Source organism: Centruroides sculpturatus, unplaced genomic scaffold (assembly GCF_000671375.1).
Source record: "Centruroides sculpturatus isolate CEXI.00-Female unplaced genomic scaffold, Cexi_2.0 scaffold372, whole genome shotgun sequence".
Taxonomy (NCBI): domain Eukaryota; kingdom Metazoa; phylum Arthropoda; class Arachnida; order Scorpiones; family Buthidae; genus Centruroides; species Centruroides sculpturatus.
The window spans coordinates 511,321-538,082 of record NW_019384553.1 but is presented as its reverse complement, the minus strand read 5'-3'; the positions used below and the strand labels follow the sequence as shown (position 1 = coordinate 538,082).

The window sequence follows — 26,762 nt, the reverse complement described above, 5'->3', positions numbered from 1 at the left end:
AATTTGCAAAAATGTAGGAGGGTCAAATTGCACACGATTCCAATACTTTTTTTTGTCATGTATAGCCAGGACAGTAAAACGCATCGCTTAGTTCGATCAAGTGCTCATTTCGCTTCGAAATTTCATAATTGTTATCTTTTTGCAATACATTTTGCACAGCACGAACAGATTTATTTACAGGCTGTGTTATTGCCGTATAAGAAAACCTTTCCTACGGTAAAAGTGAATTTTTCGAACTTCATTTCTGTGTAAACTTCGAACCGCGAGGCATGACTAAAATTTACTTCTGGTTTTAGTTCTAATACGGCAGAAAAATATCTAATTTTGTTTATATTAATTATATACACAAAACACACACTTTTATAAATATTTACTATCTATTATTGTTAAACATATTTTATCCAACATCTTTGTTGTGTAACATATAATAATTATAAACAATTTATATCTGAGTTGCAAATTTTATATAAATTCTTTATTCAAATTAATACTTAACCCATTTATAATATGCATTTTAAATTATATTTCTTATAAAATAATAAAAATACCTCAAAAATGTATATATTCTACAACAATAAGGCATATATTTATAATTGCGTTACACACCTTTTATAGGTTATTCAATTTAGTTTAATAACGTCAGATTTACGCCATTACATATGTCTAAAATCTAACATTCTATAGGTTTTATTATTTAAAAATATATATATAATCGAGTTTTTATTTTTCAGAGTTTTGAGCTAATGGCTAGAGGATTTGAAACATACGTTTATTGGAGGGATCTGTTAGAAGTTTCAGCACGGATCGAATCTCACAGAAGAACTGTAGATGATCAGTTGATTTTCATCGCAGAAAAAATTAGAACAATCGAAATGATGCTGAACTCTCTAGCTGAAGAAGTAAACAAGTTAAGAAATATTTCGGGAGAGATGATGCTTAAGATTAAAACTCTAGAGAAGAAATTCTAGAGAAGAAAATGATCATTATAGCATTATCTGGATTATAACATAATTAATTTCTCGACTAAAGTTAATTAATTAAATTAAATTAATGTTACATATCAGTATATCCTTCAGCGGAATCTTTATCTGTATTCATGGCAATGTGCCAATCAATATAGGCTATAAAGTCATTTATACTATAATGTACTCAACCTGTAACTTTAAATGATAAATACAATGCTTACTAATTGTTATCTATTAAAAGTTAATCATTTTAAAAATGCGATAATCTATACTACAACGGTCATCCAGTTTGTGCATGCGTGAATATTGTTCAAGCACATTCATATCTGAATTTAAAATTCTATCTCTTTTCCATTTCATTTAAGAAATTGTACGCTTTATTAATGACTTTATCAATATACAGTATTGTAATTTATAAATAAGTTTTAAACAGTAAGTAATATCAACGAACTCTTCTTTGATGAACGGAGGTGAACGGTGTATACTGTGTCTGAAATAAGTTGATAGTGATAGATGGCATAGAAGATATGATATTCCTAAAACTACCATAATAGGTGAACTAACGAATAACTTCAATATACTTTCACACAATATAGTTCAATCATAAAATTTATTTACAGGAGTCCTTATATTGTATAATTATTAACAATAAGTAAGTTGATAATACTTTGTTTATTTTGAAACTATTAACGTATGAAAACTAAAAACAAATACACAGCAAAGATACAATTACTGTTATCAGTGTTGACGTCCCTATCAGCTTGGGTTTCTCATTTCCTGGTCTTTTGCTTGTCCCGGGATTCCGGGATAAAAGAGAACTGTTTCCCGGATCCCGAGAAATCTCCGGATAGAATTAATTATTTTAAGATATACAAAATATCTTGAAATCAATTGATATAATTATTTTTCATTTTTAAAAGTAATTTAATACGTTCTGCAACCTCCATTAATAATACTGCGTAAGATATATATTAAATTTACCTTTATATAAAATTATATAAAAATTACCTTTGAATTACGTAGAAATTATCAGGAATAGAAAAAAATTTATTAAAGTTTGCTGGAAACTGCATACAACAACAACAAAAATCCTTTGAACTGAGTTAAAAATTTAAAGAATAAAATGAACTTAGATCAAACTTCTAAGTTAGAAGGCAATTCAATATTTCAAGTTCAATATTTAAATAAAACATATTATAAAAATTTACAATAATATTTTGTATTAAGATTTTAAAAAGCAAAGATGGTCAATATTCCTATCATTCAATCTGATTTCTTATTTTAGTAATGAAAAGTCCTGCTACCGAGAATGTCCTTTCCGATTCAATTGATGAGAGTGAAATTGCGTTTAATGCATTTAAGAAAAGATAGATATTATGTGTTTATTCACCTGTAGCCTGGAAGAATTTTAGTTCGTTTTCGAGATTGTAGTACAGTACTTCTTTCGTTCTCTAGTATTCTTGATTTGTCTACCTTGGCTGCTTTAATAGTGGTATCAAGCTTAGAGCTCGATAATTCGGCAATTCATTTGGCTTTAATAATCAGGTTTATGAAGAAAAACTTCATACTTGCAGACTTTGTACTCATTTGCATCCTTGCCCAATTTGCACAACCTGGCGTTGCGCAGTCATTGAAGCTACCGGGCATGGTTAAAATTTAAGACAGCGTAAGCACAATTATTCCAGATATTAGAGGTTTCGACAAGTAAAGAATTTTCAGAGTCCTGCCACAAATAAGCTGCATATTGATTACTGACCATTTGTGGCATGCCATAACGAGGAAAAATTTTAAAAACTAATAAGTAGGTTTAAAATTAATAAATACAAATGTATTCTGACCGTCAATTATACTTTCTATTTGCAAAATTTCCTCAACCTTAACACAAAATGAAGAAAAAAGTAAACTTTTAAGAAATTTGTGGGATTTCTCGTGATGAGAAGAATTTCCCGGGTTAAAAAAACAACCGGGAACCGGGGATCCCGTTTGAGAAACACTAGTTGAAACAGAATATAATACGCAATGAGAAGCTCTCGGAGTGATGTCACGTTTTGACGAAATACAGTATTTAATGAAACAGTCTTATTTAAAATATTTTTCTCAGATTGCTTCACGTGGGCCATCTTTTGGTTTCATTTGAAACGTCATTAATTTTCATACCACAGCCGGATAGTCGAGCGGTTAAGGTATCAGCCTATAGCTCTGGAGAACCAGGGAACAATCTAGACAGGTCAAAATACATGTCTAGATTGTTTTTTGACCTGTCATGATTGTGACATGCCATGATAGCAATCTGTGCCACGGAAAATTTTTCATGAATGATCCGTTCTGGATGTATTGAATTCCATCCTTTATCACCAGGCTTACCGTAACTGTCTTAATTATAATCATCATATACAGTACAACTATTTTATAAAATAAAGCTGACTATTATCAAGTTTTTTCTTCTGTGAATGTATAAAAGATTTTTACTTTACCAGCTGTTATATATAACAGAGGAAAAGTGTGGCGATCGGTCAAAAAATGACCCCTTTCCAGACTTTCCCTTTCCCCTTTCCAGAGGACCTTGAAACTTCGAGAAGTGCAAAAACATTTGGGAGTTTTTTTCTGTATGCGTAAATGTTAATGTGTGTGAAAGGCACGATTTTGTTCACCCTTTTTGAAAGCTTAATAACTCTGCTTTTTGTTGAAAAATTCTGAAATTTTGCAGGGAGGTGTGTTTATTAGGGGAATTGATGTTATTTAATTTTGGTGATTAAAGATCGAGGGGATGAGGAGATAAAAGGAATCGTGTATATATATCTAGTAGGGTTAATCTTAATGACGATTTACTTGTTATTAACATTTACAATTTTCAAAAATCTCATCCCTAGTCTCAAAATTAAGCTTTTTGCCATTTTATAATTGTTAAAAATATAAAAAGTTTTAAAAATCATAACAGATGGCGCCACCAAATGTCGCCGGGAAAGTTAAGCAACTCGTTGCCGGATTTTTATATTCTGTGAGAACTGTCGCGTTCAGTGGCCTTACTTATTGTTTATAAAAATTTTATAATACTGTAATAGATGAATTTACAGTCACAAAGTCGAACGAAAGTTTAAATAATTTATAGTCTTAAAATTGAATGGGAACACAAGCACAGTCTGAAATGCCACACGGAGATAGAGATAAAAACTAATGCAAAATAAACCTTAAAACATTCGACGAAGTAAATTAAATTTGAGTTTGTGGAAACGAGTAGAAACCATTGTAGCTCCAGTATTCATCATTTAGCAGATTTGCATCCGTTACTGCTACCATATTTCCGATCAATTAGAACTGTTAAATCTGCTACAAAGATATTGCCATTTTCATTTTTGTCACGTGACAAAACTACCCAATGAAACTTCTGTTTTTACCTCGCCACAGAATTTGAACTTCACACTATTACGGTCGTATTAATTAACAACTAAGGATCAAAAGTTAAAGTTTAAGTTAACTAATAAGCGTTTATTTTACTTATAACACGTGATTGCATATTGGTTAACATCTAACTAACTTTTGATCCTTGGTTATGAATACGGACATTAATGTGTTATTTTATGACAACTTTCAAACTATCCCCACCCAAATGGATCACCCTATATTATTTTTGGACAAAACTCTATTAAGCGAATTCTTACTACATTTAACTCTATATAATAGCTGATATCTTATCAACAGAAATAATATGATTTACACCAAATCAATTATTTATATAAGAATTAATTTAACTAAACACAAACTAAGGATAATGTCGGCTTATAAAAATTAATAAAATCCAAATATTAATTATTATTAATTATTTATTAATCTAGTCTTATCGTTAAACGCTCGCTAAAATTTAACTTAACATAATAAACAAGATGGACCATCAGTGGCCAACGGTTCCGTTTCCAGAACACAGAGTTTGGTGGTAGGTTCGCACCTAGCCAGAACAGGCTGGCTACGTGCAGTTTTCTAGGTTTTCTCTACGTCTGTAACGCCTGAATAGGGACCAGTTACCCTTAAAAGACCTCCCGGAAGGCATTAGTCCCCGCGTATAAAACAAAAAATATATATAACTACAGCACTAACCACATGAAATAACATGTCCATCGAAAAATTTACCACGGGGCATCATAGCCTTTCCTTTTTTTTTTAAATGCTTTCTTTTTATTATAAATCACCAAACGATCGCCCAAATATCGGGCTATAATATGGCTAATTAAATGACTGGTATATATTTTGTGATTTATTTTATACTACTCGGGCTTTGCGATGTTATATGCTTTCTTTTTACTTATTTTACAAACTGCGATGTCATTTAAAACTAAGTGATATGAAATGTTACCTCAAATCTGCGAGTAAGCACAAGGCATCAATCCTTTCTTCCTGTAATGTAAATCCAAATGATTTTTCTATTATTGATCTGTGAAATAATTTATCAATGTTTTGCTCATTATAAAAGCCATACGCTAACATTAATATTTCCAATACATTCTACGTGATTGGCAATGACAGACAAACATGCAGTAGTACTTTGAGAGTATGAGCCAATGATTGATGCCAGTCACGTGAACAATACTGCGAACCAATCCTGATTCATCTTTGACGCAAAGGCATCAATCCTTTTCTTCCTGTTATGTAAATCCAAATGATTTTTCTCTGTATTATTGATCTGTGAAATAATTTATCAATGTTTTCATCTTTGTCGCAAATGTGTTGCAAAAAGAAAGTCTCTGCTATATTCATATTTAAATGCGCAACAAAAATTCGAAGCCTGGATCTTCGGCAGTGGCATAACTAGAAATTTTAATTTCTCAAGCACAATATGGTAAAGAGTCCTCCAATGCTTAGGTTCTAGCTCTTACAAGTTAGTCATGGGTCACCAAACTACGATGCACGCGGTCATCTTATCCAGCCCGCTGCCACACTGTGCCACAAATGAGCTAAAATATAATCATTTCTATGGAATTATCATAGTTTGTAGATAAAATAAGAATAAGTAAAAATGCCAAAATTAGTCTAATCTGATTTTTGCATCTGAGAGTAATATAATTTTTAGGAAAATCGGTGAAATACAAAATTCGGCGACTTTGTATATCAGAGCGCTTTTTGTGTAAGTACCTGCAATGAAGTTTCTAAGAAAGTCATTAGCGAGGATGCGGCCGACATTTTACAAGTTAGAGAAGGAAACGTCGCACAGTGGGACCAAATCCCAAAAAGCTGGCCAAAAGTCGAAAAATAGAGTTTAAGTTCCGGTAATTTCTAGTCGTGGGTTCGGTTGGATAAGAGTCCGAAGGTCGAATTCTAGACTTTAGCGCTTCCTATCCCTTATACCTGTTATTGTAGTTTAGTCGAAAGGGGACTCTCAATCAAGCTAGACACGTCAAGCAGTAAGCAAAGATTTCTACGCTATATTCAAGAGGGTGCCAAATCTATAAAAATCAATCGAATTTAAATTTAAAAAATGAAATTTGCAGCTGCAAGTAAGTAGAATATCATTATGTAACACAAAATTGATAATAATACTTTATGTGATAACAGTAAACGAATGATTTGTACGAAAATGAACGGAAGATTACAACAGAAAATTTTAAACATGTAGAGAAAAGTTCATAAATTCTGTAGAGTTCTGCGACTGGACCGATCGCATGTTGTAGATCGAACTATTATTGAATGAAAAAAATTAAAACTAGCTGCAACTAGCTGCAACTGTGTCATTGGTGCGAGTTCTTGCAATGTAAAACATAGTTTTCTGAATTTTGTACATTAATGACGCGGAATGTTTTGCTCTTTTTCTTGAATTTGTCTGGTGTTTTGAATATTGTTTGCATGTAGCATATAAGCTTGAAATCAAACTGTGGCAAGCGCATAGTGATAAAGAAAATAAAGAAATAAGATTCTGAAAAACGAATATACAGAAGGGTTTCCGTATAGAATTGGGTCTAATAGTCGATCAACCAAAGCCTGGTTTCGGTAGCTCGAATGATGAGAATACCGCTCGACAATTTTTCGAAAACTCAAGCATTTCTGCTGCTATTACAGGGGTTGATGAGGACTTGATTAAGCGTTTCCATGTCATATTGCAGACAATTTCGTGTGGCCATGAAATCGATTTCATAGAATTTCAAGATTATGCCTTACAGACAGCTCGTTACTTTGTGCAGTTATATCCGTGGTTCTGCATGCCAACTTCGGCACATAAGATATTGATTCATGGTGCAGAAGTGATAAATTCATCGGTATTGCCGATAGGGCAGATGTCTGAAGACGCTCAAGAGTCTACTAATAAATACATTAAAAAGTTTCGAGAAGATTTTGCAAGAAAAGTTCCCGAGTGAAAACAGTGGAAGACATTATTTTACGCCTATTATTAATATCCGATCCGTTTATTTCGAGTTTGTGCGAATTACCTCGAAAAAACTCAAAGTCATTGCTTCCAGAAGCAGTTTTATTGTTAGTTGCGCCATGTATACCAGCAAGTACAGGAGGCTCCAGCGATTTCAAAGTTGAATCATCTGATTGTGAATCAAATTATTCTTTGGATGTCGATGCATGAACTTTTAATCGACTGATTGTATGTTTTATCGTATTAATTTAAACAATATATAGATTTATTTTGTACTTTTCCTATAAAAGTGGTTTGTGTTAAATCCGTCATTTTGGTTTTATTTCAAATTTTGACTTCGGATTCGTAATCAGAGATCCCGAAAACCCTCGAATATTGACTTTCAGCCAAATTGATAATGCTTTTGACTTTTGGTCAGCTTTTTGGGATTTGGCCCCACTGTGCGTCGGCCGTAACTCGCTATTATGAGCTTGCTGCAGCTATCGTGTTTGTGTATTGATAAATAAATATGTTGGTTGTCTTTATTTTTTGTGTATTGTATACTGTATTGAACAAAATGATTATGGCCCCCGCTCGCCATTCTCTCAGTTATGTGGCCCGCTGTGAAAGCAAAAAAAAGTTTGGTGACCCCTGCTCTTAGTAATAACAAGTATGAAAAATACAATCGTGAAACTTAGGTATATCCTAGCTGTTACCTTCAGCTATTCGTGTTATTTTTCAACAAAATCTCCGCTCTTGTCTTTGGCCATGCGCCAGCGCATGTATGCAGGTACCGGTCTTGATCCTGTGCATGCAACCACTTCCTCAATGCAGTGACATCTTCATTTGACGAACTTTATCTCATGAAGAGCATTTTTCAAAGGACCAAAGAGGTAAAAATCGTATGGCGCTAAATCAGAACTGTACGGTGGGTGCGGTAATACTATAAAACCCTGTTTTGTGAGTCTACGGATCTGTTTGTGGACTCGCGATGTCATTGTGAAGAAGCAAGTCGCACGGACTCCTGGAGTCTGACACGTTGATAAAGCTTCTTCAGCCTTTTATCGTGGCGACGTAAGCCTCTGAGTTAATGGTGGATCCTTTAGACATGACATCCACCAAAATGACACCGTGAATGTCCCAAAACTCGGTGATCATAACCTTTCCTGCTGACGGAACGACTTTGTTTTTTTGTTTTTTTTTTCCTTCCGTGGTGAATGTGAATAGGCAATTCCAGCGATTGTCGCTTTTTTCAAGTTCAAAATGGTGCACCCACGTTTCATCTTCAGTGACAGTGCGAGCCAAGAACTCGTCACCATCAGATTCATAGCGTTACAAGAGTTCTGATGCAATGGTTTTCTTTGCTGTTTTTTGGTCGATCGCGAGCTGTTTCGGGACACATCGTGAACACACTTTGGTATACCCAAGTTCACGGGTGATTGATGAACACTCTCGGCATTGATGAACAAGCGTTCTTCCAGCTGTTAGACTGTAATGCCGTTCCTCCTGAATCGTTTCATGAACGCGCTGCATCATGGCTGCCGTGACAGCTTTGGCAGGACCACTTTGCACCAAATCCTATTGTCGTTGACTCCACACGTTTCGTCCAATGACTGATCATGCTTCGGTTGACAGCCGCAGTACCATAGACACCATACAATCGCTTGTGAATGTTTCCAACAGTTTCCCTTTCAGCAATGAAGAATTCTATCACTGCACGCTGCTTGCAACGTACGTCACTGACATACGCCATTTTTCAATTTGGAACATAGTGGATCTGTCGCCTGGTCCCACCATGTTTCAAATTTTTGGATCACAGTGGCTTGTGGCTGGTCTCACTATGTTCGAAATTTGAAACATAGTCGCCGTCGCCTGGTCCCACTATGTTCCAACTTTTCCACAACGTTATCAAAAGCCTTTAGGTACAACTCATCAAAAGTAGAGCTACATCGCAGTCTTCGTTTCCTAGATATAAATTATGGTGCATTACTTTTTGAACGACCCTTGTAGAAATTCTTTCGCAAGAACTCTCTTTAGTAGTGATTAATCGCATCCTTTTATTTAGACCAATTTAATTTTTCATTATGAAATACAAATAATAATTTAAAATTTTTCAAACAATATTTATTAAAATAAAAATTGTTAGGAATATATTAAATTTTTGACAAAAATAATTAATAAATAAAATTTTCTAAAAAGTTGCCAAGTTATAATTTTTACGCCAGGTGGGAACGTGTCCTGAGCAACGTCATCTTATACCGGTTAGCAGGAATATTTTGGTGTTTTGCCTTCAAATATTGTTTGTGTGATTTAAATGAATACTGTTTTGTCCAGAGCGAATGCAATATTTGCATTCACATTAAGTGTTCTAGCGGGGTTAACATTTCTATGTTTTTTGTCTACGGCATTTAACAGTTATCAAGCCAAAGTTGTTGTTCGATCCGACAGAGCTGTCGTGTAAGTATTGAAAATCATTAGAAAATATCATTAAATATATCTTTTCCAATGTATAAAAATATAAATGATGCAAGGGCTGTATACATTACAATATAACATCACGTGAATGCAGTATATTGTCTGAATGAATTTCAATAGAATATGTGATGATATTGAGCTTGAAAATGGAATTAGATAATGCTTATCCTTTTAATTAACACCTCTTGAGGTCAGTGAAGTATCATATGACATTAATAAGTTGCTGCACTTTGAATGTAATGTTTGTAACATATTGTTGAATTTCTGCTCAGTTTTATAAATTTTTGGTAAGAGTTACTTTCAGGTCATTTTGCTTATGTATATGTGGTTATATACAAATTACATTAATTGTTCGATAAGTTAACATTCTCATCATTTTGATGATAATTGCAATATAGTATTTTTCTCTCATTTAGGTAAAGATATGAGAAAGCAGATATAAAAAAAATACATATGTTATATATAGATGTGAAGGTTGAGTTAAAATGACAAATAATGACTTTTGAAATTTATTTTGTATTAGAATAATAGAAGAAAATAGAGTAATAGAATAAAATTAAAGGAGAAATCTGTGTTCATATTACAAAAATACATAGGGATAATTGATGGATGATTTCTCCAATAGTGACATTGGATGATGTGTTCGGCTCCACAGTTTGGCAGTATTTTATCTGCATAGGATGTTAGAATTATAAGCTATCCCACTGTGAACAAAAAACTAAGAAGAATCTTGAGTCTAGGTGTAATTCCTCATTTTTCATTAGTTTTTCTTGCATCTTTACTTGTTTTGTCAGATATGTCCAAAACTTGATCTCAGTTTTTAAAGATTTCTCTTAATTGTTTTCTGTGAAGATCCTTATAATATATATATAATATATATTAGTGAATACTTTAATTTTGTTATGTGATATACATGACGCATCTACCTTGTACATTTTGACAGCAATTAACTTCATGTTGTCTACTACTATTTGACAGCAATTAACTTCATGTTGTCGTATAAGTATTTTTAGTCTTATGAAGAGGAAAATGCTAATTTTAAGCTGTTCTGATTTTTTGATTTTAAGTTTGTTACTTTTTGTAAATTATTCAAGAAGTTTTAGAGAGCCATGTTTCACAAAAGATTATTCCCAAACTCATGATATCGTTTTGTTCGTGTAAGTATGATTACAACTTTGGCAGTGTGTCAATGGTGCATGCACAGCATAGATAATATCTTGCTTTTTAAACAAAATAAGATTTCGTATTTGAATTTAGAGTGACAGTAATCCTATTTAATATATTTTTTCGTACTCTGTATGGTTTTAGTATTGAATGTGTTAATGCCAAATGATGATACATTTTACTTAGAAATCCTAAAAAAATGAATCTCTGCTTTCTGTAAAGTATAGTATCATTAAGTAAGTTTTCATTTAATAATCAGCCAGTTACAAAGTTAAAAAATATATATTTTCATTAGATTCAATTTAAAAATTTACTTATCATTTACGGTTTTTAGAGAGAGAAAAATGCTTTACATTTACATAAATCCAAATAGTATTTTGATAGAAGCGTGATTTGTATGATGTGTATCAAATATTTTATATATATTGACTGTGCATAAAATATTGGATTTAAATAGACAGGAAAAGTATATATTTATATATTTTTATAAAAATCTTTATACTTTTATATCTCACTCGCTATACTAAGAAACTTGCCAAACATATCAAGTATATAAGGGATTGAGAGATCGTTATTTTCAAATATCGGTTCGTTCTAAACACATTTATCAAAGTTGTAGAGTCATTTACACCTTCACATCCACGACTAGTGCCAGATATTCGAACGTCATTATAATGAAGAATGAGTTTTGTACTCTTGCGAAAGAAGTGGGAAAATGTGTTGAATAACAATATAAAAAATGTATCCCTCTCACTCTACCATCTTTGTGAACATTAATCGTTTGCAGCCGTTTCTTCTCTTGCTTTTCCATTTAGTATATATTCTTACCTTACAAAAATTGACAGTGTAGAAGATTAGCGACTTCCAACAGTGACATGCTTGATCCTTAAAAGTGCAATACCTGGTAGAAATGTAACCAGACTTTATGTGTTTCTCGCAAATATCCATTGATAAAGTATTTTTCGTTGAAATCGTTTCTGTCTCGTACTACAATTCTCAGTTGGAGTCGATAAATCAGGATCTTTAAAATGTATTCTAGGAAATTTTATGTCTGAAGAGATACTGTACACTTGTAGTGTAAATGTCGAATTTGAAGAGAAATATACCCCGGATCTCCATTTCAGATAAGCTTATTGTGTGATTTTTCACATGGAAAAATACACTTTAAAACGTTTTCATCTTTAAACGTTAGTGGCTTCTTATATAATAACTTAATTAAAATTTTAACTAGTTTGTTGTTTTTTTCCCTTCTATTTCCACTGGCAATAATTTATTTTGTTAAAGAACGTAACACGAGTGTAAATTAGTGAAGCTGTTGCTGAAGAATAGAAAGAGCGAATGTTTTTTTTCATTTTCTAAAGGATATTTAATCAAATTGTTTATTACAAGAAGCATCCTTTGTTCTTTAATAAATGCCTTAAGAATAAATTTAGGTATTTATTAAACTATATACAAAATTAGTTGGAAGTGTATATAATATATTACTGAATTTCGTTTTAAATAAATCGATAATTTAACTAGATATAACTTAATGTTGCATTTATGGCTTAGTATTAAGCATCCTACTAATTTATTTATTTATTTTTTCTTTTTATACTTAAATAGAAATATATTAAATTAGAAAAATGTATTCATTCTTTATTACGGCAATATACTTTAATGGTTTAATTATCACAAATAATTAAAACATGCAAATAACTAATTATTCTAATCATATCTTAATTACNCAGACAGATATCCTTTAATTTTATTTTTAATATACATATATATATATATATATACATACATACATATATATATATATAAATTCTTTTTTGTCAAATTAAAACAACAAACAATATTACTTATCTATATACAGTGGTGCCTCATATAATGTACTTAATCCGTTCCAGGTGCATGTCCATTAAGTGAAAAGTTCGTTATACGAAATGCATTTTCCCATAGAAATACATGTCATATAATTTGTTCCGCAGCATAAAATAACCGTACTATACCATTAAAAAAATGAAAATGGAGCAGTCACCAATTATGCCGGGTAGTCAGAGTTGTGAGGAGGAAGTGAAGGAACACTTTCTTTACACATTTATACAGATACAGACTTTTTACACATTGCAGCAGGTCTCCTTTTATTGTTTTTTAATCGGAGATAGATTCACGAGAGGCTACCAGAGCTTGCAGGGTCATCTCCTCTTGTTCCATCCTTTGTTTTTTGGCAGCTTGCTTCTTGAAAAACATGTCCAAAGTGGTCAACTCCTCTTGTTCCATCCTTTGTTTTTTGGCAGCTTGCTTCTTGAAAAACATGTCCAAAGTGGTCTGTTTCTCTGTCTTCTTCAACACCTGTCGAAACTGATGGGCAAGGGTGTCATTGTAGAGATCATTGATCCTGTTAGCCTCAGCTCTGTTTGGATAATGAGTGTTGGTAAACTCCTGAACCTCTCCCCATTTGACAAGGAAGTTTTTGTCAACTTTCACTCCTTCTGATGATTTCTTGCTTTGTTTCAATTGAAATCACCTTTCTGTTTTTTAGAAGCCATGATTTGCACAACACTTGAATAAATGTAAATACCCTGCACTGAGGTGATGTACATAATGAACAAGGCAGCAAGCCGAATCCCAACGGGAGCTCTGTACTTCAGATATAATAACAATATATTCTAATAATACTAATATATTATAAAAATAGTGGATTGTCATTGGCAATGGCAAAAGAGTGGAAACATCATTTGCACTTGTTTGCAGAAAGACCATTGTTCGCCTTACGTAACTGCTGAACGGAAAGTCCGTTGTTCGCAGCCAGTTTGTTGCTTGAGTCATGTAACAACCAAACAGAAAGTCCATTGTTCGCAGCATCCGTTATTCGAGGCATATGTTATATGAGGCACCACTGTGTATATATATATATACTTACACTGTATATATACATACATACATACATATATATACAGTGTAAGTCTGGCTTTGGTAAGTATATATACTTTCTAGGGTGTAAGTCTGGTTTTGGGTAGCTAATGGGGTTTGATTTGGAGAGAGCCATTGTCTTTTATGTTTGGGATTGTCATAAAGGAGCCATTTCTCATATCCAGTCACCATGCAATCAAGAAGCGCTTCTGATTATGTTGTTGCAACAACAAATTACAGGTGATTGAACAATTAGTTTTGTTGAACCCAAACACCTTCTATGTTAACTTTACCAATCTGCTTCAAATGTTCTTGAATGATTGACCAAGGTGTGTTAAGCTTATCTGATAACTCTTCAATCGTTTAACAAGGATTTGCTTCCACTTCTGTCCATAAAACATCATTATCAAGAGACACTGATCTTCCTGAATGAGGTGAGTCACAAAGATCAAAATTACCCGACCTCAACCTAGCAAACTACCCATGGCATTTACAAACATCTAATGTGGCTGGATAAACATCACAAATGTTTTTTTGTAGCTTTTGTTGCATCACTACATTTCTGAAACTTGAATAACATGCAGTATTGAATATGTAACTCTTCTGGTTTTTGGCTTGACATTTCAAACAGGGATGTTATAAAAATGAAATTCTTTTGTAAAACAAAAGAAAAGAAGTAACTTTCACTTATAAAAAATATCTTGCACCACAACTTCAGCATACACAATAAACTGAGTAGCATTACATAAATGTTGATATGTGCAAAAACAACATTACTTTCTGATTTTCCTTATAATTATTATTATTTATATACACTTTTCTGTCAACATGCATAATAGAAAATGAACAGAGCTTTTTAATACACATTCTCAGAATTTTAAAATTGTTCTTATATACTGTGAATATAACTAAGTACAACAATCAAAAATCTTGATATTCCCAGTAAATAATTTAATATAGATTTGACAAACATTTTTGATCTTACACAAGATCTGCTTCAGATCTAAATGGTTTGGATTGGTGTACTTAGTTCTAATTATCAATATAGTATATTAACTTCTTCACATTAACTGGAAATTTTTTAATGTAGATAATTCTATGAAAGCATAAAATTCTTCAATTTATAGTGAACATTTTATTTGGATCAGAATACATGCAATAAACAGTCTAATTATAACATCCTCTTATCAATATTCTCAAAAGCAGAAAAACTTGCAGATAACTTGAAAAGCCGGATTTTTAATTCCTCTCTTGGAATTCTTGTGATTAAGAACACTTTTGTACTAAATTTTTAAACAAACATCGCTAAACCCGATACATAACATAACTAAACACCAACGATATGCCGAAAATCTATCAGGCTAGTATTAGACTAATTACTAAATGAATTACATAACCAATTTGGCTCTAGAGGTAGGCGTTAGGTGCCATCTCTGATTAATATTAATAATTATAAATAAATTAATTAATTTAAATAATTTAGAACCGCTGGGAGAAAAAAAATTGGCCCGGAGCGGGACTCGAACCCACAACTCCTGCTTACCGTGCAGATGTGTTGCCAGTTACGCTATCCGGACCTCAAGTCCGATCTCCTCTTCCAGCGTATATAAGCTAACTATATAACCATCGACGGTTGAGTGCCTTGGTGGACGTGGGCACTGAATGTGTCCCCAGCCAGCATTGTAATAACCGTCGATGGTTATATAGTTAGTAATACTAAATAGTTTAGTAATAAATAGTAATACTGGTAGAGAAATGAATCAATTTATTCTGTTGTTTTGTCTAATTTGTGGAAACGAGGAGTTAGTCAAATTGTACAGGAAGAGATGTAAGTTGTAAAAATAGTAAATAAATGTAAAAAAACAGATATAATGTAAGACATTAATATAATAATTTGTTCAATACAGGCTTAAGTTTACATTAATATTATTGTTGTTGGTTAAAATTGAATGTCCAGTAGAGTTAAAAATGAAAGAAAAAAGTCTGAAAATTGTAAGAATTTTATTAATGTATATAAGTAAATTTGTCGGTAAATGTTAAATGTAATTTTAAAATTTATTTTATTGTTTTAATTTATATAGAATAGGCTACAAAAATACCTGTTGAGGAGGGACGAAAGTGTCCGAAACGCAATATTATGTATGTGTCCAGGTATATTAAATAAAATAAAAAATTGTTTTCTGTGAAACTCTCTAGCATTATCTGTAAAGTCAGTATAATAAGTCCTGATATTAGAAGATACGTACTTGTAGACGAAAATTTATATTTTAATAGAAAAAAAAAAGTCGTCCCTATAGGAATATGTAATCTTATGTAGTTACAGAATAATAATCTTAATTATTTTATGAATGATATCATATTATACAAAAGATATGTTGATGATGATTTTATAATATGGTGAAGCAACCACAGAATTCAATAATTTTTGAATATGGTCAATGCCAACACCAATGGTTTGAGCCTTATATTAGAGCAAGAAAGTCCAACACATACATTACTTGAACATTAACATCATATTTAAAAATGGAAATTTAAGCATGAAAGTTTACATTAAACCTGCACATGACTCATTATATATCCCTTCTTATTCCAATGACACAAACTTTCAGCATTTCAAACACTTATCAGATCTTTTCTGTATTATTCCAATGTGTATGACAGACTAGAAGAGTCGAAAACGTTTGTTGTTTTCATTAAATATATTTTTACTGGTCAAGTAAAGGTTTTTATGTGTGTTTATATTAAGTAAATTGGACCAGTACCAGGTGAGAAGTAACTTTTAGACTAGAAGAGCTTAATAGAATTAAAGAAATTTCTGTAACATTGGGTTAGAGAACTTATCAAGAATTTACTAAAGGATATAAGGAAACCAAAGAAGGAACAAAAAGAAAAAAGATCTCAAGTTCTCATATGACAAAGACATAAAGAGCATTATAAATGAATTGACAGACTATAAAGATTCAGAGCTAGTTTTCAAAAGAGCACTCACTGTTTACAGCTTTCTGAAGACAAAAAACACAAAATAAAAAAAGAAAAACAGTCAGGAGTATATAGAATGCTGTATGAAAACAATTAGAATTAAAAAGAAAAAATATTGATCATGAAAAGAAATCCTGCAGTATGACTTAGAGCATATATTCAATGTTGAAAAAAGGACAATGTTGCACTATATTGTCTATGATGGTGCAAATGGAATGCTGAAGTATAAAATTGGGAGGAAGCTGACATCATTAAACCAGTACATTCACTATCTTTAACCATGAATATGGAAAAGAGAAATTTACAGAAGTAAGATAATGGATAGATATATATACTGTTCTTCATAATACTAACATTTAGCATTTGGCAATGTAGTAGATATTTTAAAAATTTTATGGAAGTTATTGAAACACTACATAACTTTTTTAATAATCCAAAACAAAATGAAGTCATGATTGTTAACAATTTGAAAAATTGTGCATCTGAATCTAGAAAACAAAACTTAAAGTTTTTCTAACAAGATGAGCTGATGCTGTAATGAAGCATTAATGGAATTATAAGATAGTACATGTTCTCTTGAAGAAATCACTATTTGAGAAGATAGAGAAATATCCATTAATGTGAAAATTTTAAAGTTTTATGTTGTGTGAAGTTAGACTTATAATATGTTTTATGTTTAGTAATGTTCATAAATGTTCATCATCTAATTCATCATCATCTAGTTGTTCATCATCTAATTCTATGCTAGATTTTTAAACAATTTGTCTTATAAATACCTGAAGAAAGTAGTTTTTGATTATTTAATTTGGTATTAGTTACAGATTGTATGAGTTTATTTACATATACTGTTTATGTTTAACATTGCTCTATATAATGTGATCATATACAACGGAACATCAAAATTTGATTCTTAAGTTTAATATAAAAAGTTATGCTAAAGTTTCTTTCTTTTAAAATATTTGTGTTTACAGCTAAAAGTGTAACAATTTGAGCACCTGGCTTCTATACTTAATTAATGAAAATCTATGTTGTCTTTGAAACTGTGTTTGATGAACGTGGACTTTGAACTCAAAATTGAGTTTTAAATAAACACTTGGCTTTATTTCCATCTCCATTTAGTTGATACGTGCCATTTGCACATTTCGGGGGTAAAGCTCCTCATCAGTCAACTAAATGATACAATATTTAAAATAGTGATACCTCGACTTACGCTACCCCGACTTACGTGAATCCGGAGTTACGCGATTTTCAAATCTCGTCGATTAGTCTTTTGTTTGAGCACCATGCAACTCTTGATTACTCATTTTTTCCACACTATTGCTCAGCTTACATGTTTGGACGTGTCGCACGGAATCGACACATAGCTACAATTTATTTTGTGTTATTTATTTCTGTGTTTGTTATATTTACGGAGCCTTGAGAAACTCTATGTGGTGATTTCTTACAACCGCAAACGAATCAAAAGACGAGATAAGATTAACGAGAACATTTATTAGCTTACATACATCCCACTTGGATTTTACACACATTGAGAAATTATACTCCGACTTACGCGAATTCGACTTACGCGGTTATCACTCGGTCCCACCTATCGCGTAAGTTCGAGGTATTAATGTATTACACTAAATATCTAACAAAACGGAATTAAAACAACGTATAGTTCTTACCATATCCATATTCAATCCGTGATGCGTACAAGGTCTTTACCCAATCGACACATACAACTTATCTCACAATAAGTGGAGTAGTTTCCCTTACATTAAAATCTGCTATATATAATCTTTCACTTATTTCACAGTATCCAACTATTACAATATCTAGGAAGTATAAACTCAATTACATGTACATTTCAGAAACAAGCAATTTTTTACATTGTCTTTTGACTGTATCCGCATCACTTACTGCATTGCAGTTTTATACTAATTTGCATATTACAGAGATATTATGAGTGGTAACAACAGTATAACTTTTACAGACAACTATAATCGATATTAATATATACCGCATGTTTTATAATATTTTCAACCAGTTTTCATTTATTTTTACACTTAGATTTTTATTGATACAGTTTTTGGTTGTTAAAATTGAAACACTTTCCTTAAATTTTCTATTATACATGTTCTTTTCTTTGTATAAAATTTGAACATTATTTTTATCTATATTACAGTCATTTAATAAACAATGGTCATGAAAAACGGAGTTTAGTCTATGATATCCGAGATCAGCAATGTGTTCCTTTAATCGTATACTTAGTTTGTGTTTAGTTTCTCCTATATAGAAATTAACTGTATTACAGGTACACAGTATCTTATACACTATGTTCTTTGTTTCTTCATTTTTATTGTCTGCTTTTTTAGTTTTTACGAGGTTAATCTATTTTTTAGTTTTTCATATTTTAAGACTATTTTCATGTTTATTTTTTGACACAAAGATACAGGTTAGAACTATAAGCAGAGTTACACACAACCAAAATATTGAACCTAACAACGTTAATGAAATCTGATAAAAATAAATTTCATTTCATTTATGATATTTTAACACATGAAAATTCTTGAACAAAGTTCCATGATACAGAGATTATGTTAATATTATGATGATGATAATGTGATTATAACAAAACAGAATAATTTAAATTGTTTAATATTGGCTTATAAAAATATCAATAAAATTCAAAATATAGGAAAAGGTCAATAAGCTAGTGTAAACTATTATAGTTCCAGTAAGAAAGTATTTATTTGTGTAAACTATCTAGTAATTTAAGTAAATTATATTCAAATTAAATTTTTACCATATGTAATGTGATCAAAATTGAATTTAATAATTTAAATTGAAGATTTTAGTAAATTAATATATAGAAGTATTGTTAACATTAATTTATTAGTTTATAAATATTTTTGTGACACATTCCTAAAAACTATTAGAAATTACTGTAATATATCAATGATTAAGAAATTCAGTCAGAATTGATTTATTCTTTATTTGCATTTCTTATAATTTGGCATTACTATTTTATTAATTAAACAAATACTGTTTATATATGCATATTAAATCTCTTTCCTAATATTTGATAAATTAAATTTATAATAATGCTTCAATTTTACAATTAAAACTTGAATTTTTTTTTTCAATGATTAGATGAAAAATTATTGTATTATTTTTATCTTACAACAAAAATTGTTTATATACATTTTCATGTTAAAATACATATACAACTTCTTAACTTCTCTCAAATCTTACCAGTCTGTTTAATTGGAATGTAAAACAACTTTTCTTGTATCTNACTACGAAAAAATATACGTATTTTGGAAATGTTGAGTCGGATTAGTGTAGAATCGATTAATTTTATGGAAGAAAACCTTTCAATCAGTCGTAGTCCGTAAACTTGACACGTGTCGGGCTGTGATTAGAACGACTTGTAAGAAATCAGATTCCTAATAAATTGGAACGTATCTATATCTTATAGGGGGGTCGACTGTACTCAAAATTTGTTAAATTTTCAAGTTTTTTTAATAGAACAATAAACATGCTGCTTACAAATAGGCATTCTAATGTTTTTTGTTGCTTTGAAAGCAAGCTATTACTTTATTGTTTTCTGTATAATATTTGGACTTTTTTTAAAATAAACATTTTTCCTAAATTAAATTAGCTTTATAATCAAATTGTTGGTTTATTTTATACTGATTTTAATAATGAAAAAAAATTTAGGCTGGGTATGAAAATTACATTAAAAATGAGTTTGTATTTTATACTATAATTATAATGGAAATTTCTTCTAAAAGTTTTTAGTACTGTATTAACAAGTAATTAATGGCCAGATGGCCAAGCAGTTAAGGTGGCAGTTAAGGCCTACTGCTCTGGGGGACCTGGGATCAAATCTGGACAGGTTGAAAAATCCCCAGGAATTTTTTTTGGGGGTGGTCTGTTTGGATATGTTGGGCCCTGTCCCTCACCACCCAGTCATCCCATTTGGCCTGGCTGAACCCATAATGGGCTTGCTTTAAGAGGCCCTCTTAGTGCCCACAGGGTGGAAAGAGTTTAAAAGAAAAAAGTACTAACAAGTAAGACTAAAAGAAGTATTATAATTTAATATATTGGTTTCTTTAATGGTCCAAGTTTATAAACATTCAGAAGATATAAAATATTTCAATTGTTTTGATAATTTAGTTCCTTGTTTGAACATTAAATTATTTCTTTTGACATTGAAGAGGTTTGTTATTGGAGGTTTTGATAAAATACTGTATTGTGTTTGGTAGTATGAATTTGAAAATAATAAAGAAATGATAAAATTCAGAAATGTTGGATTTTATAACTTTGTTATCTTATATCTGATAAACAAAAATTTAAGCACCAATAATTAAAAATGTAAGAAAAGAAATAGATAATTATAATATATTATTTGAAAAATATTTATGCTTACACATTTGAAGAGTCCATTTTGAAAATGAGCATTTTAGAATAATCTAGATTTTTTTTATCATCTTGTGTTTCTTGAATGTTTATCTTCCTTTCAATCTATAATGTTATTAATGTTTCTACTATCAGTAATTTGTAAAGGACTTAATCATAATAGTAATAGTAAAAATATTACTTGAATCTAAGTAAAACTGTCTTTTAGATATTTTGTGTGTAAAGTCTGAAAATAGTTAAAGTTAGATATCATAATGTCAGTTATTCAGCATTATTGCAGTCAATTATTTTCCAAATAAAAAAACTGTTATTTTTATGTAAATATTTTATTTAATACCGAATAATCAAAATTGTGACAGAAAATATATAAACTATATGGTATTATATAAATTTGTTTGATTATATAATTGAATCAAGATTCTTAGAAAAGGGTCCATGTGGAATCAAGATTACTTAGAAAAGGGTCCACTGAACAAATGAAAAATTTTGAAGTTTAAACAGACTGAAAACTTTTCTACAAGACCAAATCAATCTTTGCTATAAACTTTCTCAATAAAATGAAAGTGAATTGCAAATATTCATAAATAGTTTATCATTCATTCAAAAATGCAGACATGCCAGTTGATTATTTTATCTTGTATGATAAAATGATCATATGTGTTTGTGTTATTAATTATTATTTATTGAATTTAAAGTTTCTAGAATAAAGAATATTTAACTACAGTCAAATAATTATTATTATTATTATTATTATTAATTTTTGGTAATTGTCATGCTTCCTTAGTATTATCATCATTACTTTTAATTTTCATTCCTTAAGAATTACAATATTAATATTAATTCTTTTCTATATTTATTATGAATTTACAGTAGTTTATATATTTTTAAACTTTGTTCTCTGTAAGTTTAGTTAACAGTAACTATTGAAACTTCATTTTTCTCTAATAGTATGTTACAAAAAAGAACTTGAATAATAAAAAAATAATATGATATAAATAATTGTAACAAATTTTATTACTATGTTAAGTATCTATTATTTAAAACATAAATGATAATGAAATTTTATATGATAAAAGAATATTTATATAAGAATTTTAGGAGTTCAATACTTATAGAATACAGAGGTATATATTATTCTATTAATTTAAATGGATACAATATAACATATCTTATAATAAGATAAATGAACCCTTCTATAAAATTTCTAAAATTTGATATTTGAAATCCTGAAGTTATAGATACGATTTAACTATCCAAGCAGCTTGTGCATTTGATTTGCTGGATTTCGAACTTCATTTTGATGCTATGCAGAAAGCTCCAATTTAGATTGCAATTCTGGACAGCAGGTGTTCTTTATAGCAGTAATGGTGGGAGGAATGAGTTGTGCATACTCAAACGTTGGAGTAGGTATATGTTTTGGACCTCGTGATATTATTTGATGAATATTCATCAAATATATTCAAATATTCATCAAATAATATCATGAGGTCCAAAACATATACCTACTCCAATGTTTGAGTATGCACAACTCATTCCTCCCACCATTACTGCTATAAAGAACACTTGCTGTCCAGAATTGTAACCTAAATTGGAGCTTTCTGCAGTAACCAACATAGCATCAAAACGAAGTTCGAAATCCAGCAAATCAAATGCACAAGCTGCTCGGATAGTTAAATCGTATCTTACAAGCACTTATTTAAATCTAAAGTTATAGAATTTTAAATCTTTTATAATAGCTTTAAAATTTCTCTCTTAACATTTTATACATCACTAATGTAGAAGATTTGTTAATGTCATAGTAAAGAAATATATTAAATTATTTAAATGTACCTAAAATTTAATTTAGCAATATTTTATATTTTATGAACTTGATCATAAATTTTTAAATAATTTCAATTTCTCTTCTTTTTATGTAGGTTTTGAATCAAGTTGTACTTTGGGATAAAATTATTCAGAGAGGAGAAAATGCAATTTTGGATTACAAGAAATTAAATACTAAGTATTATTTTTGGGATGATGGGAATGGCTTAAGGTAAATTGAATATGAATATTATTTATCTAATGTTAAATTTAATAAATTAGGCATATGGAAGTGAAATTCTAAAAAACTTTTCTGTAAAACTATGTTAAATTTATATAATTATTTTTTATTAAACATTATATATTATTTATTTCTTTTACCACTATATCTGACAATTATATTTGACAGTCATGATTAAATTTAAACTTAGTTTTATTTACTTCTATAAGTTATATGTGATAGATTCCAAATTCATTAAATTTACTGATAATAATTGAGAAATTATTCCAGTTTCTTGTAGTATTTTGAGTATAAATTACAAATAACTCTTCTGTAAAGTATTACTTGATAATATAAATAGTTTTAATTCTGAATAGTAAATTTTTCAACAAAGCACAGATTAAAATTGTAATTAGTTTTAATCCAATTCTACAATTCATCAAATAAATTTTTTAATATTTTAAAATGTTGATGTTTTCAATTTCTTTTATTTTTTATTCCTATTAAAACACAGGTCATTGAGAGCTTATATGAGGCCTAGAGGCAGAGTGGGTCTTTTTATCTTTTTTTTCCTCTCACAAACAAATGTCTAAAATTTATTTTGAAACACAACAGGTTCTCAGATTATATTTTATATATTCAATTGTGAAAAAATGTGATGTAGTAAACAGTATACATCTGTTTAAAAATACCTTCTCAGTTAAAAATTATGCATGTAGCACAGATAAATTCTTTGGCCATTATTGGTAACATTTACATAGGACATATTGATGATATTTACTGAAAATTTGTACAATTGGACACCTTAAAATATAGTTAAAGTTTTCAACTATTTTCTTGATGTATACTGGCTTCAGAGAAGATCCATCCCATGTGGTCACTGACAACTTAACAAATTAACTGCTTTTATTTGTAATTCATATCAAGATTTCTATTTACAAACTAAAACTTTTAATCAATTAGCTTTAATTTGACAGTTCTGATTCTAATATTCATTTATCCTCTTAAATCAGTTCTTCCCAGCTACTTAGTCTTTCTTCCTCTTTCCTAGCTTGCACTTTGCATTTTTTATTTTTTCAATTTTTCAAGAAGCTTTCAAAATATGAATCAATGAGCACTAAGCTTTGGCTCTATGGAGGACTTATCACACACTATTGACCAGGGCTTCAGAGTCGGGAGGAATTTCTGGTCAGAGGAGTTGGAAAAAATGTGTCAACTCCGACTCCCACATTTTAAATTTACTTTAGTTTTTTTTTATTTAAATGAAAGAAAATTTATTATATAGTTATTAATTTTTTAAAATCTTTTTGTATTTTGTTATAATTCATTTATTTTAAATACAAAATGCATCACTTTAATTTATTAAATATGTAGTATTCTTTGTAGTATTTGCATTTAGTAGTTAAATTATTTTGACCCAATTGAATTTGAATATTTTTGAATCATTTCTTTATTATCCCTGCTCTAAATAGTACTCTGTTTTTCTGAATGAGCCAGACTAATTGATCAGAGTACATATTTTTCTTTTCTGAATGAGGGACTGAAGTACCTAGCTAGATTGCACACTTTTTAGTTGGACTAACTCTTCTGGAAGGGTGAAATTGAAGTGCAAATGCTGTCGAATATATGTAGATGTAGAGTTTTGTTGCCTCCTTTCTCCTCTTATTAAATATTTGTTAAAAATTAATTTTTTTATACAAATAAATATTAATGTAAATTAAATATTAAAAATACTAACTATAAAAGCATTTGGGTAAACTCCCCAGGCTCTTTTCAGAGTTCAGAGTAGGGTATCCCCTATGAGCACCTCTTCCCCCATAAAATGACTTGGTATTTAATTTTGCTGGAGTCGGAGTCAGCCTACTAAAATTATCAGGAGTTGGAGTTGAGTGTTTTTTACCGACTCCGCAGCCCTGCTATTGACAGCGTCAGAGTAATCACACACAAGTGGGTAGACACAGGTTTTTTATGACAACAGTATGCATTTTGGACAAGTTGTCTGTTCCTCTTCAGCCACTTTTGTTACAATTTGGTGGGTTTACAGGCAAACTTATAAACAAAGTCTTGTTTATAAGTTTGTATTATGTTTATGTTGTATATAATTTATTTATTTCACAATTAATTTCATTAAGCAACAGTTTTATCTCTGGTTACTATTTGTATGGAAAACATAATATAACATCTGTGAAAAATCCCAAAAATCCACACAGCAGCAAAATAGAATGTACCTTTTAAGTATGTATAAAAATGTAATTTTGAACTATTTTAATCATAAACCCAAATGTTTGTAATGAAAAACCACTTGTATTTTTGTAGACGCCTGTAAACCCACCAAATTGTAACAAAAGCGGCTGAAGAAGGACAGACAACCTGTCTGAAATGCATACCATTGTCGTAATAAACCTGTTTCTATCCAATTCTGTGTGATTATTCCAACAATGTCAATGGTGTATGATAAGTCCTCTGTAGAGCCAAAACTTAGTGCTCATTGATTCATATTGTTACATAAGATACAAAAAGTAATCCTGTCAAAAATTAATGCCTCTTCTTTTTAAACAAACATCTTTGTGTTTATTTAATTTTTAGTTTATCCAAACTGTTTTCATTTTATCTGTTAAATTTTATATTGTTGAAACTGCTATATTTTAGTATAGCATTCATATAGCTCATGTAATTATAGCTTTTTATGATTTTGCAATATTTTGTTCAAATTATGTTAAATTTAAAGTAATCTGTGTAACATTGACTGTGGACAATCTGCCAAAGAATATATAATAAATATATTAGTGCATTGATATACTTAAACTATCTGAAGTATTTTAATAATTTAAAAAATATATTTTTATTTTTCAGAGGAAACAAAAATGTTACATTAACATTATCTTGGAATATCATTCCTAATGCCGGTAGCCTTCCAAATATTGTAGGAACAGGAAGCCACAGTTACAGTTTCCCTACAGAATACACCACATCGCGTCTGTAAAAAGTAAAGCATCCACATCTTTTAAGGAGCCTTACTACCATCCATCATTATCAGAAATCTTGGATAAATAGTTGAAAATTTGTTGTCTATACTTTAATAATGTGATTAACTGAAATTTATGAAACAATCCAACACATACTTCAGTATTTATTTAAAAAAAAAAAGAAATAGAAGTTAATTTATTCATTTCTCATTTTATGTTAAAATACTTTATTTAGAGTGCAGTATTTATATTTAATTGTAAAGCTTAACTTAATTACATAATTTGTTAGATTTTTTTTATCTGAGTTTTTTTATGTTCTGTTTTGTTTACTGATATATATTTCTGATAAAATTGCATTTGAGTTCAGAAAAATTATGTAACACTGAAAGAAATATAAAATTTTAATAAAGATGACAATAATTTTCAACTTAAGTTTACATATATACATTTTTTTTATTCTTTCACTGTATAAAAATAAATGTTTAGAATCAACGTAAGTTTGAAGAAATTTATAAAATTAAATATTAAGAAGAGTTGAAAACCATAAAGGAAGAAATATT

General features: G+C 30.1%; 1 protein-coding gene across 1 annotated transcript; it reads left to right on the top strand.

The window, feature by feature from the left end:
* Positions 1-9,523: 9,523 nt before the first annotated feature.
* LOC111623752 (signal peptidase complex subunit 3-like) lies at positions 9,524-26,383 on the top strand. Its single transcript, XM_023366449.1, has 4 exons — positions 9,524-9,750; positions 20,038-20,119; positions 23,133-23,248; positions 26,090-26,383. Exons 1-4 carry the CDS (start codon positions 9,608-9,610, stop codon positions 26,217-26,219), a joined length of 471 nt encoding a protein of 156 aa, XP_023222217.1. The 5' UTR covers positions 9,524-9,607; the 3' UTR covers positions 26,220-26,383.
* The last annotated feature ends 379 nt before the right edge of the window (positions 26,384-26,762 follow it).